This window comes from Cetorhinus maximus, chromosome 24, assembly GCF_964194155.1.
Source record: "Cetorhinus maximus chromosome 24, sCetMax3.hap1.1, whole genome shotgun sequence".
NCBI classification, from domain to species: domain Eukaryota; kingdom Metazoa; phylum Chordata; class Chondrichthyes; order Lamniformes; family Cetorhinidae; genus Cetorhinus; species Cetorhinus maximus.
In genome coordinates, this window is record NC_135902.1 from 48,355,395 (window position 1) to 48,368,815 (window position 13,421).

At 55.0% G+C, this 13,421-nt stretch overlaps 1 protein-coding gene across 2 annotated transcripts in view; it reads left to right on the top strand.

Moving 5' to 3' along the window:
- The window catches only part of slc25a10a (solute carrier family 25 member 10a), a 22,428-nt gene extending 9,981 nt beyond the window's left edge, over window positions 1-12,447 (top strand). For both annotated transcript variants that reach the window (XM_078571223.1, XM_078571224.1), the window contains exons 2-11: window positions 477-596; window positions 2,548-2,659; window positions 3,695-3,743; window positions 4,914-4,955; window positions 6,412-6,455; window positions 8,612-8,682; window positions 10,390-10,482; window positions 10,779-10,856; window positions 11,357-11,413; window positions 12,240-12,447. In XM_078571223.1, coding sequence (XP_078427349.1) covers window positions 477-596; window positions 2,548-2,659; window positions 3,695-3,743; window positions 4,914-4,955; window positions 6,412-6,455; window positions 8,612-8,682; window positions 10,390-10,482; window positions 10,779-10,856; window positions 11,357-11,413; window positions 12,240-12,341 — 768 coding nt within the window. In that variant the 3' untranslated portion in view covers window positions 12,342-12,447. The remainder of the gene's footprint in view (window positions 1-476; window positions 597-2,547; window positions 2,660-3,694; window positions 3,744-4,913; window positions 4,956-6,411; window positions 6,456-8,611; window positions 8,683-10,389; window positions 10,483-10,778; window positions 10,857-11,356; window positions 11,414-12,239) is intronic.
- Window positions 12,448-13,421: the final 974 nt, after the last annotated feature.

Sequence of the window (13,421 nt, forward strand, 5' to 3'; positions counted from 1 at the left end):
GTCCCCCCTCCTCCTCCTCCTCCTCCTCCCGGAATTGAAACCTGATGTGTTCCAGTTACTGCTCAGGCTGGGATCAGACCCACTCAGCACAGGCAAGGGGGGGGTATCACACCCTCTCGGCTTATATTCACACTGCACGGAATCGAACGGCACAGAGGGGGAGGCCATTCTGCCCATCCTGTCTGTGCTGGCTCTTTGAGAGAGCTCTCCAGTTAGTCCCAGTCCCCTTCTCTTTCCCCTTAGTCCTGCACGTCTTCCATTCTCAAGTTCCCTCTTGCAGGTCAGTGTGGAGTCTGCTTTCGCTGTCCTCTTGGGCAGTGTGCTACAGATCATAACAATCCCCTCACCCCCCCCCCCCCGCACCCCCGCTCTCCAGTTTGTCTTGTTTCTTGCGGATACAGAGGGTCAGTCCGTGTTTTGCTGTTTCCTGTGGACATGTGATGACTGTGTTTGTTCCTTGTGTCTCCCTGTGCCAGGTCCACCTGCAGACCCAACAGGTGGTGAGGTTGAGGATGACGGGCATGGCGTTACATGTCATTCGAAACGACGGGCTTCTGGCCCTCTACAATGGGCTGAGCGCCTCGATCTTCCGTCAGGTAAAGACCCGACCACGGGGATGCGCAGCCTGGGTGACGTGGGAAATGCCAGTGCTGGGGGGGGTTGGCAGGGTCAGTCTCTCACACCCGATCGCCTCTCTCACACCCGATTCCCCCCCCCGACCCCTCCAAAGACCTTTGAATGAGGTGACAAGGTTTGCGGGTGGGGGCAGTAACAGGGGGTTTGGGATGGTGGGGGTTATGAGGGACGGTGAGGTTGGAGTTATAAGGGAGGGGGAGTGAAAATGCAGCTGGCATGTTTAACCCAGGCAGAGGGACCAATGGGTAGAAAGCTAAGAGAAGACAAAGCTGTTGATGAATAGAGTTGCTCTGGACCAACACTGGGTGTGTACTGTACGTAATGTGAAACCCCAGTCTAGCTGGAGGGCCTTGATGCAATGACAACTACCAGAAGCCTGTGTCAGACTGGGAGCCAGTAAAGAGAGGTAACAAACTATGGCCTATTAGAATACAGAATTAGATCATTTTTCCCATTGTGTGGCAGTATAAGAACATAAGAGATAGGAGCAGGAGTAGGCCATTCGGTCCCTCGAACCTGCTCCGCTAGTCATAAGATCGTGGTTGATCTGATTGTGGCCTTAACTCCACTATTCTGCCTGTCCCCCTATAACCCTCGATTCCTTCGTTGATCAAACTTCTGTCTAATTCAGCCTTGAATATATCCAATGGCCCGGCTCCCACTCCTCTCTGGGGGAGAGAATTCCAAAAGCTAACGACCCTCTGAGAGAAGAAATTCCTCCTCATCTCCATCTTAAATAGGAGACCCCTTATCTTTAAACTGTGACCACCCCTCCCCCCCACTCTAGTTCTAGATTCCCCCATGAGGGGGAAGGTCCTCTCAGTATCTACCCAATCAGGCTCCCTCACAATCTGAAACGTTTTCTATTTAGTAATAAAGGATATAAACATGATGGAAGTGAAATGTGCTTAATGTGTAGTTGGAGTGACAATGGTTTGAAGGTGGGTGAGGATTTTACAGTCCTGACCTTGGGAAGAACTGCAGAAAGAAATCTCTGGTAATAATGGGCAGTTTTACCGTTTAGACTGGGAGCGAGTCAGCCACTCAGGTAGGAAAGGGATTTTATTGAATGCATCCATCTCTAAAGCAGAATACCCCCAACCCAGGGAGCAAATAACATGCAAATCAGAAATAGTTAGTGATCTGATGGGGAGCATCTTGAGAAGAGTGATCATAATAAAATAGAACTCACTAAGGGGCTTCATGGGAAGGAGAGTCACACAGCAAGCATTAGGGTTTAAATAAAGAAGGGAACGGCTGGGATAAGATGGGGTGGGGGGTGGGGTTGCAGGGGTTCGGGGAAGGTGTTGGTATAGTGGAATTGGGAGCAGAGTATTCTGTGGACCAAAAGAGGATTCTATTTTAGAGGGTAAATAATGGGAACCTTGGCTGATGTTAAGAATTTCAATGAATTGTTGTCAAGGACATTGTTACCAAGCTGCTGAGTTTGAACGTTCTGAACAAAACCATTCAGTGCTGAGAACTGGGCCAAGAGCCACATTTACAATTCAATCTCTCTCTTTTGTCTGTTTCTCTTTCCCTCGCTCTCTCCCTCTCCCTCTCTCTCTCTCTCTCTCTCTCTCTCGTGTCTGTTCCTTTCTGTTGTGCATGTGCGCGCACGGTGCCTCTCTGGTCAGTCTGTCCCCCTCCTGCTCTCTTCTCTCTCTCGTTCTGTCCCCCTCTCTCTGAAGAGTGGGGGAAGGTGCAATGCTGGGCTCCTCCAGCAGAGGGTGGTCTCACACAGCCTTTGAGAGGGAGGCTGTTTTCCAGCAAGTTGGTCCTGAATTCCCCTTTAGGGGAAAGTTGGTGTTTTGCGCAGGATCCCCGGATAACACAGCTCACTGGGAGAGGGAGGGGGTGAGGAAGCTCTGATCGGGGTTAATTTTGCTGCCTCTCTCTCTCTCTCTGCAGCTGACATACTCACTGACTCGATTTGCCATTTATGACACTGTGCGGGACAGGGTCAGTGGGAAAAAACAACCACTTCCGTTTTACCAGAAAGTTCTACTGGGAGCCTTTGGAGGTCAGTCTGAATCCGGCATTGACTGGCCATTCCGGCCTCTGTCTAGTGATGTGTGGGGTTGGTGTGTAGCCTGGGGCTGCGGAGGGGAGAGACTGGACTGGGGCGGGGGTGGGGGTCAGAGAGAATGGACTGGAAGGAGGGGAAAGGGAGGAGACTCGAGAGGGGAGGGGTTGGAGGACAGGGGGTGGGGTTGGAGGGGGTGGAGGGGAGGGGGGAGGGGGTTGGAGGGGAGGGGGTGGGGTTGGAGGGGGTGGAGGGGAGGGGGTTGGAGGGGAGGGGGGAGGGGGTTGGAGGGGAGGGGGAGGGGTTGGAGGGGAGGGGGAGGGGATTGGAGGGGAGGGGGAGGGGTTGGAGGGGAGGGGGTTGGAGGGGAGGGGAGGGGGTTGGAGGGGAGGGGGAGGGGTTGGAGGGGAGGGGGTTGGAGGGGAGGGGGAGGGGTTGGAGGGGAGGGGGTTGGAGGGGAGGGGAGGGGGTTGGAGGGGAGGGGAGGGGGTTGGAGGGGAGGGGGTTGGAGGGGAGGGGAGGGGGTTGGAGGGGAGGGGGAGGGGTTGGAGGGGAGGGGGAGGGGATTGGAGGGGAGGGGGAGGGGGTTGGAGGGGAGGGGGTTGGAGGGGAGGGGGTTGGAGGGGAGGGGGTTGGAGGGGAGGGGAGGGGGTTGGAGGGGAGGGGGAGGGGTTGGAGGGGAGGGGGTTGGGGGGAGGGGAGGGGGTTGGAGGGGAGGGGGGAGGGGTTGGAGGGGAGGGGGAGGGGATTGGAGGGGAGGGGGAGGGGGTTGGAGGGGAGGGGGTTGGAGGGGAGGGGGTTGGAGGGGAGGGGGTTGGAGGGGAGGGGAGGGGGTTGGAGGGGAGGGGGTTGGGGGGAGGGGTGGAGGGGAGGGGGTGGGGTGGGGGTGGGGGGAGGGGGTTGGAGGGGAGGGGGTTGGAGGGGAGGGGGTTGGAGGGGAGGGGGTTGGAGGGGAGGGGGTGGGGGGTTGGTTCTTCTCAGTGGGTGTCAGACTTTAAACCCCAGAATGTGTCCTGCGGCCTGTTTCTTTAGGCTTCACAGGGGGATTTGTGGGAACGCCAGCTGATATGGTAAATGTCAGGTCAGTTCACCACAGGCGTCACCTTCAACCTTTGACCTTCACCCTTCCACCTTCACCCTTCCTGCACTGCACCCCCTTAGTCTGTCCTGTCTCAGCCCCCCCCAAACACCCTGCCCCTCGCTGAGGCTACCCCCTCCCCGAGAGACAACCCTCATACCCCCACCTGCAGTTGCCCCCAGGGCGGTGCCCCTGAGCTCTTCCGCTGCCCCCTGCTGGTGCTGCTTAGAACTGATGGGAAGGGCCCTGGATTCAGCACCTTGGCCAGCTGCTTCCCATTGGACAGGTTGTCCCTGGACCCCACAGGAAAGAGGCTGTGTTACACCGACTAGCTTTCTGTGTGGGGGTGGGGGGAACGGGGCATATACGGAGTGGCACCGTCCGGCTTTGCCTGGCTTTAGCAGCCTGACCGCTGCAGCCACCACCACTCCCGGCCTTCATTTGGAATCCATTTTGGTTTGGGATTGAGAGGCCCTTGAAGCCCTGTGATTGGCTGGCACTCTCCTGTGCCTGCCATTGGCTGGTTTGCTGTGGGGGCGTAGTACGGTGGGTACAGGGGGTAATGGAGTGCCCAGCTGGGTTCTGTAACTGAGCTAACATGAGGATTGAGTTGCTGGGTCTCCAGGTTCACTCGGTCGGGCTGGTGGAAGGAGACAGAGGCATCACTGAGTGTATGAACCATCTTCAGTGGAGTTATCCTCTCCCTCCTCTATCAATACCCTTCATCCTATTGGATGATTATCTGAGTGGTTGATTACCTCGTTGCTTATTGGTTAAGTCACTGCCCTTTGCCCGTTCCCATTGGGTGGAATGTTGAAGCCAGGTACCAATCACATCCCAGGAGGATTAATTCCCCTCGGAGACGGTCACAATGACAGTTTGTTCATTGCCCAGTCCCCAGGATCGAAATCATCCCAAATTTCCACCCAAACCCAGTTCTATCAGCTCCGCCCCAGCACACAGCGGAGTTTTCCTTGCTCTTTGTCCCCCCTCTTCTCTCACCCTCCCCCGCTCTTCACTCCCCCCCGCTCTTCACTCCCCTATCCCTTGCTCTTCGCTGTCCACCCTCCCCCTCCCCCTCCCCCCAAAAGCCGGTCCAGCCCACCGGGTGGGTGGTGCTGACTCTGCCCCCGGGGGTTTATAACTGACCGTCTCTACTCCTTTCTTCCCCAGGATGCAGAACGATGTGAAACTTCCAGCTGAGCTGCGCAGGAAGTGAGTGTTTCTCAATTTCTCTGTTTCCTTATTTCCACCACCACCCACTGCCGGTCAGCTGCTGGCCTGTGACACAGGCTCTGCGGCTCTGGCCTGCTCCCTGTAGTGAAAGGAGGAAGCTGCTGTGAAAATTGGGACTTGATGGCCCTGGGCTAAGAGAGGGGGGGAAAGGGGGAGGGTTAGTGTTTGTGTGTGTGTGTGGGTGTGTGTGTGGGTGTGTGTGTGGGTGTGTGTGTGGGTGTGTGTGGGTGGGTGGGTGGGTGGGTGTCTGTGTGTGTGGGTGTGTGTGTGGGTGTGTGTGTGGGTGGGTGGGTGGGTGGGTGTGTGGGTGGGTGTCTGTGTGTGTCTGTGTGTGTGGGTGTGTGTGGATGTGTGTGTGGATGTGTGTGTGGGTGTGTGTGTGGGCGTGTAGGTGTGCGTGTCTGTGTGTGTGTGTGTGTGGGTGTGTGTGTGTGGGTGTGTGCGTGTTTGTGAGCTCCAACAGAACCCTCCCTGCGCACGGCACCAGCGGAGCAGTGAAGAAATTGCAGCAATCTCTGGCAGCCCGTGTGGTATGTTCTGTCCAGGCTCTGGGGAGGATTTCACTTCCCTGCCTCTCACTATCAATCACTCCACTTTGCAATAACCACTGGCTCTGACTGAGTGTAGTACAGGGGGGTGAGGGTGGGTGTGGCGGGGGGGTGGTGGGAATGTGCTGTTGCTGCTGGACCTTTGATCCTTGGAGGGAGCGAGTGAACGTGGGAGGGAGCGAGGGAGGGAGCGAGGGAGGGAGCGAGCGAGGGAGGGAGCGAGCGAGGGAGGGAGGGAGGGAGGGAGCGAGGGAGGGAGGGAGGGGGGAGTGAGGGAGGGAGGGGGAGGGAGGGAGGGAGCGAAGGAGGGAGGGAGCGAGGGAGCGAGGGAGAGGGAGCGAGCGAGGGAGGGACCGAGGGAGAGGGAGGGAGCGAGGGAGAGGGAGGGAGCGAGGGAGAGGGAGGGAGCGAGGGAGAGGGAGGGAGCGAGGGAGAGGGAGGGAGCGAGGGAGAGGGAGGGAGCGAGGGAGAGGGAGGGAGCGAGGGAGGGAGCGAGGGAGGGAGGGAGCGAGGGAGGGAGCGAGGGAGGGAGGGAGCGAGGGAGGGAGCGAGGGAGGGAGGGAGCGAGGGAGGGAGGGAGCGAGGGAGGGAGGGAGCGAGGGAGAGGGAGGGAGCGAGGGAGAGGGAGGGAGCGAGGGAGAGGGAGGGAGCGAGGGAGAGGGAGCGAGGGAGAGGGAGGGAGAGAGGGAGGGAGAGAGAGAGGGAGCGAGGGAGAGGGAGGGAGAGGGAGCGAGGGAGCGAGGGAGGGAGCGAGGGAGGGAGGGAGCGAGGGAGGGAGGGAGCGAGGGAGGGAGCGAGCGAGTGAGGAGCCGCTGAGCTCTGGCCTGTCACTGGTTTTCCGTTATTGCTCCATGTGCTCATTGCTTTTCCTCTCCCTCTCTCCGCAGCTACAAACACGCAGTGGATGGTCTTTATCGAGTCTTCCGGGAAGGTAAGTGCACCAGCTGCCCGATTCCCCTCAACCCTGCCCCAGAGAAAGAGCAGCCAGTGTACAACAGAAACACTGTCCAACACACCGATCCCGGAGATGACTGACCCCGGACTCACCAGGCAACCTTTCTTTTTCTCACTTGCTGATTTCCTTGAAGGTTTATTTCTTCCCCTGTCTGAAGCTAGTCGCTGAGCGTTGGTGGACTGGGAAAACTCCGAGGCTGGAATTGTGAGGCTGAAACTGGGAGCTCGTTTCTGTGTGTGACTGAGAGGTGTAATTAGGCTCTGATCCACTGGGGGGTGCCGGTGCCACATCGAGCCATCAGCCGAGGGTGGACTGACATAGAGCCAGGCAAGTGTGGAGCTGTGGGCAGTGTCCTCGGACACAGCTGGGGGGAGGAAATACTGAAAACAGCCAAGTGTAAACGTGTCCGTGCTGAGAGCCAGTGTTTAAAATCCTCATCCTTGTTTTCGAATTCCTCCCTGGCCTCTCTCCTCCAGCCCCGCAAACCCTCTGCCATATCTGCACACACTGCCCTCTAGCACATCCTCCATTTTAATGGCTCCACCATTGGCGGACATGCCTTCAACTGCCTGGGGCCCCCAAACTAATCCCCTCCCTAAACTTCTCCGCTCTCTCTCTCTCTCTCTCTCCCCCTCTTTCCCCGCCCCCCACCCCCCCACCGCCTCCTGACCTTTCAAACCTGCTTCTTTGACCAACCATCTCCCGCGATAGCAGCTTGTGAGATTCAGGGTACAGAGCAGATTCAGAATGATAGCAGCGTTTATTGGGTTAAACTGAGGATACCTTACCCAGACCTGGTTTACATTAACTTGAGTAGAGAAGGTTTAGGGGTGGGACCTGGACTGAGGTGTTTGAGATGGGAAAGGGAGTTGAGACCGACTCCTGTCGTCGTGGGAACCAGAACGAGACAGAATCCGAGCTCGGAGGTTCCGGAGGGGAAATCGGGAAATGTTTTTCGGACCAGGGAGGTACAGTCTGGAATCCCGTTCCCCAATCCCGCCCTCCCACAGCTGCAGATATTAGCTCAAGGCTAAGATTGGTTCTGTCACATGGAGGAGAAGCAGATAAAGAACAGCCATGGTGTAACCGAAAGGCAGAATGGACTCGAGGGGCCGAGTGGCCTTCTCCTGGCCCTGTGGGACGCACTGGCCTGATCCTGATGTAGAGGCACGGCCGGAGAATCCATTGTTGTCTGACACAACCTCGGAGAACCATCCAACCTTCAGCTCTGTAACTTTACATCCCATTTGCAGTGTTGCTATGGCGGGAGATGCTGGTGCAGTGGTCATGTGACTGGACTGGAAACCCAGAGGCCCAGGCTAATACCCTGGGGACATGGGTTCAAATCCCACCATGGCAGCTGGTGGAATCTGGAATTAAAAGCTAACGGTGACCATGACAACCATCATTGATTGTTATAAAAACCCCATCTGGTTCACTCATCTCCTTTAGGGAAGGAAATCTGCTACTCTGACCCGGTCTGGCCTACATGTGACTCCAGACCCACAGCAAGGTGGCTGACTCTGAACTGCCCCCTGAAATGACCTAACAAGTCACTCAGTTCAAGGGCAATTAGAGATGGGCAACAAATGCTGGCCTTGCCAGTGACACCCACATCTCATGAAAGAATAAACGTTAAAAACCAGATACCCAGCGGTGAGTGGAGTGGGGGTGGGGGTGGGGGTGGGGTTGGATGGGTGGGGGTGGGGGTGGGGATGGGGTGAGGGACTGTCTGTCGCACTGCGCCAAGTCTCGTCAGAACGCTCATGTTCTGATAGTGTTCGCCAGTCGAGTGGACCAGTTCCAGTTGTCACCGAGATGTTGCCATTGCAGCCTGGTCCTAGTTGTGCCAGTGATGCCTTTGAACAGTTTGGAATTGAATTGTGCCGACTGTAAACGGGATGGGACCGGACTTGTGCTCGAGTTTGTAAAGTTCCTAACTAAAGACTCTAAAGTTTCAGTTCCGAAGGATATTCCTATTGGACTCGAAACATTAGCTCTGTTTCTCTCACCCCAGTTGCTGCCAGACCTGCTGAGTCTTTTCAACACGTTCTGTTTTTATTTCCATCCACAGAGCTATAATGTTAATTTGTTCTAAGGTTTCTAACCTGTCTGTCTCTCTCCTCCCACAGAGGGGGTAAGAAAACTGTTCTCTGGAGCTACCATGGCGTCAAGCAGAGGGGCTTTCGTTACAGTGGGGCAGGTAGGCCCACTCTCTCTCTCTCTCTCTCTCTCTCTCTGTGTGGTTTAAGCAGATGTCTTTGAGCAGGAGATGTGAGAGCAGGGGGACAACTGGGCTCTTCTCAAAACAAACTAATCATTTATCCCTCCCTAACTTTACATTTCTTACTGATTTTTGGGATTGTCACGCACGGACAATGAGTGGGTGGGTGGGTGGGAAGTCATTCTGACTCCAGGCCTCTCCGTTACTTGATCTTCACCGGGCTGCTTTTGTGCGGACGGGAACGGAGCTCCTTTGCCAAGATTCCCCTCCCCACCCCATCGTGGTGATTCCGCGGCCTCCTCCATCCCATCACGGTGAAGGCACTGGCCGAATAATCCAGACAGTGAGAGTTCAGATCCTACGGCGGGAGTCAGCAAGGCCCCGGCACCACCGCCTTGAGGGGTAACTAAGGAAGGGCAAGAAAGTGGCAGCCACGTCCCTGAATGAATGGGACTCATTTCTGTCCTGCAGCAGCAGCGAGTCCCTTAACTCTCACGCGGAGCGAGGTGATTATAACACACAGCTCACTTACATTTGACAGCAGACTGGTGCTGTTCAAAAAAACAAAGTAATGTTCGGACTGAAGGTCTTGCTGTGTTTGAGACTCATCGTAAGCCATGTCCTTGTATGGGGCTTTTTTATCCATTCATGGGATGTGAGCGTTACTGGCTGGGCCAGAATTTATTGCCCATCCCTAATTGCCCCTTGAGAAGGTTGTGGTGAGCTGCCTTCTTGAGCCGCTGCAGTCCGTGTGGTGTAGGTATACCCACAGTGCTGTTAGGGAGGGAGTTCCAGGATTTTGACCCAAAGACAGTGAAGGAACGGCCGATATATTTCCAAGTCAGGATGGTGAGTGGCTTGGAGAGGAACTTGCAGGTGGTGGTGTTCCCCTGTATCTGCTGCCCTTGTCCTTCTAGGTGGTAGTGGGCTTGGGTTTGGAAGGTGCTGTCGAAGAAGCCTTGGTGAGTTGCTGCAGTGCGTCTTGTAGGTGGTACACACTGCTGCTACTGTGCATCGGTGGTGGAGGGAGTGAATGTTTGTGGATTTGATGCCAATCAAGTGGGGCTGCTTTGTCCTGGATGGTGTTGAGCTTCTTGAGTGTTGTGGGAGCTGCACTCATCCAGGCAAGTGGGGTGTATTCCATCACACTCCTGACTTGTGCCATACAGATGGTGGGGAGTCAGGGGGTGAGTTACTCACTGCAGGATTCCCAGCCTCTGACCTGCTCTTGTAGCCACAGTATTTATATGGCTAGTCCCGTTCAGTTTCTGGTCAATGGTAACCCCCAGGATGTTGATAGTGGGGGATTCAGTGATGGTAATGCCATTGAACATCAAGGGGCGATGGTTGGATTCTCTCCTGTTGGAGATGGTCATTACCTGGCATTTGTGTAGCGCGAATGTTATTTGCCACCTGTCAGCCCAAGCCTGGATATTGTCCAGGTCTTGCTGCATTTGGACACTGACTGCTTCAGTATCTGAGGAGTTGTGAATGGTGCTGAACATTGTACAATCATCAGTGAACATCCCCACTTCTGACCTTATGATGGAAGGAAGGTCATTGATGGAGCAGCTGAAGATGGCTGGGCCCAGGCCAGTCAGCTAACCCACGTTGCCAGCGATGGAGACTGTGTGTGAGATTGTGAGTCGGATGCGGGGATCAATGTGTTTTGTCTTTCTCCCATAGCTTGCCTGCTACGATCAAGCAAAACAACTGGTCCTCCACACTGGCTTCATGTCTGACAATATTTTCACCCACCTATTCTCCAGTTTTGTCGCTGTAAGTGTCAATTTTATGCAGCCCCCTGTTGGGGGGCCACGCGTCCTTTGGTATTTGGTGTGACTATCGGTTGTTTGTTGTTTGGTGCGGTCCGTTCACTTGCTCTCGAACCATTTATTACTCCTTCATTCGGTGTCATGTTCCTCTCGCTCTGTTCCTCGTTCTCGTGCGCGTGTTTTGTGTTTCCGCCCGTCACGAGCGGGTTTTTGTTCCCTTGTGCGTGGGGGGGGTGCTCACTGGATGAAGTGACGTTGAAATGCCCGAGTCTAACTCTCTCCTCTTCTCCTGGGTGACAGGGAGGGTGTGCCACGTTTCTATGCCAACCGCTGGACGTTCTAAAGACCAGGCTGATGAACTCGAAAGCAGAATACCGGGTAAGGGACTAACTGACGGGCGGTTCTGCTGGACAACCTTCCCATTGGCCTGATTAAACGGGGGTTTCCCTGTTGGAAGGTCAAGGGTCGGCAGCCATCTTGCCAGAGGAGACTTTAGACTCGATGATTTGAATGGGAATAACTTTTGCTTTGCAGGACCGTAACTTTTTAAAATATTTGGGATTTGTTTACGGGGCAGGTAATGTTTGGCTGGCCCAATTTCTGTCTTGGCAAATGATTTGGCAAACATCGGGTTTGAGTTAAACGTTTGCTTTACGGAGAAGTTGGGGGTTGGGGGGGGGTGTGAAAGGTCATGGCTGTAAGTGCTCAAGAGGGGAGATGAGTTTAAGCCCGCAGCAGTGTTAGTGACACCGAGTGTATGTTTTAAGGGAGTTGGAAGACAGAGGGAGGCGGTAATGCTCTGGTAGAGAAAGTGTTCAGTGGGAGCTGGTGCGGTGAGTCTTGCTTTTTACCCAAACCGCTCTGTTTGTTTTCTCCAGACCCTCTGGCACTGTGTAAGACAGACTTCTCAACTGGGCCCTCTTGGTTTCTACAAGGTGAGCTAAAGATGTTGTTCAGTGTTGTAATCGAGATGGTGTTGTACTCACCAATCCTCTCGGAGTAGGCTTCAGGCCCTCACTGGGCAATGGAATCGAATTGGACATTTCCCCACAGCAGCTGTGGGGGGTGGGAGGGGGGGGGGTGAAAGAGATGGGGAGGGCGGGGGATGGAGTGTTGGGGACAGTGGGGGAAAGGTAGGGGCAGGGCAACGGTGGGGGAAGGGCATGGGGAGGGTAGAGGATGGGGTGGGGAGAGTGGGGGAAGCGGCTGGGAGGGTCGGGGGAGGAAGGGGCTGGTCTCGAGATCGCTAAGCTGAAGCTGTCTTCAGGTGGACCACAAGGCGGGTGTAAATGAAGAAGATACATTTACCCGTTTGACTAGGCCGCAGCCTGTGTTGCTGGTGGTGGTGGAGCCGGTTGCATTTGGTTCAGGGGGAGAAAAGAAAATGTTTTATAATTTAAAAACCCTTAGGTTTTCCTCTGGTGGCTGGGTGGGGGAAGCATGGTGGACTGGGGAGGGGGTGGGGGGGGATGGCGGGGTGGATTGGGGAGGGTAGGGGAGTGTGGAAGGGTAGAGGGGTGGGGAGGGTTGGAGGGGAGGGGTAATGAGAGGTTGGTAGGTGGGAGGGTGCTAGGAGATTGGGGGTGGGGGAAGAGAGTGAGTTTGGGGGAGGGAGGGAAGTGGGAAGTTGAAGGGGAGCTGGGGTTTACTCTGTGTGAGTCTCTCGGACAGTACAGGGACCCACTCCATCCATTTTGTTGAAATTTATTGTCTTTCTCCGGTTCCCCAACTCTTAACGTGCCCCTTTTTTTCCTTTTCCAGGGTTTAATTCCGGCTGGAATCCGGTTGGTGCCTCAAACAATCCTGACTTTTGTGTTCCTGGAACAGTTGAAGAGTCACTTTGGAGTTCTGGTGCCCGCGTGAACTTTGAGAGGTCATTGCGTCACCTGATCGCCATGACGATTCCCCTATCGCCTAATGTTCCTCACGAGGGAAGAGTATTTTGCTGCAATAAATTGAATTTGATGAAGTTTCTCCCTCTCTGAGCCCCACATCCACTGGCCAAAGAAACCGGGGCTCTGTTAATTGGTATTTTACACATTGTTATTCACCAACCGTCAACTGCAAACCTCCCGGCCCCTATGTTCACACACACGCGTTTCCCTTTCTTATAGGGGAAGCACCCAACAGTCGGCCGCCCCAGAGTTTACAATTCATCTCATTCAGTATAAAGTCTGAGTGCCTTAAGTACAAACTGGATCCACCTCCCACCCTCCCGTGGGCCCCTCTTTCTCGCTAGAATGGACCATTTTTCTGCGTTTGCTTATGGCTCTATCTACTCGGGTTAAACAGCGCAATAGGTGCTGACTGGCGATGAGGTCGGTAGAGGCTTTTAGAATTATCCACTTACATCCCCATCCCAGCCCTGTTGAGCTGCAGACGCAGACTGTGGTGACCCACCCCCCCCCCCACCCCCCCCCTCCCCCCCACACCCCTCCCCCTCCCCCCGCCCAGCAGCGATGGGGGAGGGGTGGGGGCCCGCTACCCTGCGCAGCGTAACGACCGAGGACATTGTTGTCAAGAGGCTGATTGTGCCTGAGCTCGACTTGTGCAGGTGTGAGATCAGGAAGATAAAGATAAGAGTCCGATGACCACGCGTGGCCTTACGGAACAAGAATTTATTTAAATAAATGCTCGCTTTTCTTGAGAGCATTTTCAGAAAGCGAAATGTCTTAAGTTACGAGGTGCACATTTTTTTTTTTTTGAAGTTATTTTCAATTGGTTGCAACATAACTCAGCATGGCCGAGGGAAAAGAGAGACAGTCCGTCGAAATTCCTCATCTCGCACTCATCAGGACAGATGCCAGAATACCAAATTTCAAAGGGAACAATTTATACTGCATGAGAAAAGGGGTGCTGATTGGTTGGCAAGTTGGCTCTGATTGGTTGAGACGTTGCCATGACGAATGCACCCGGGAGCTATTGTCCCTCATGCTTTTGTTT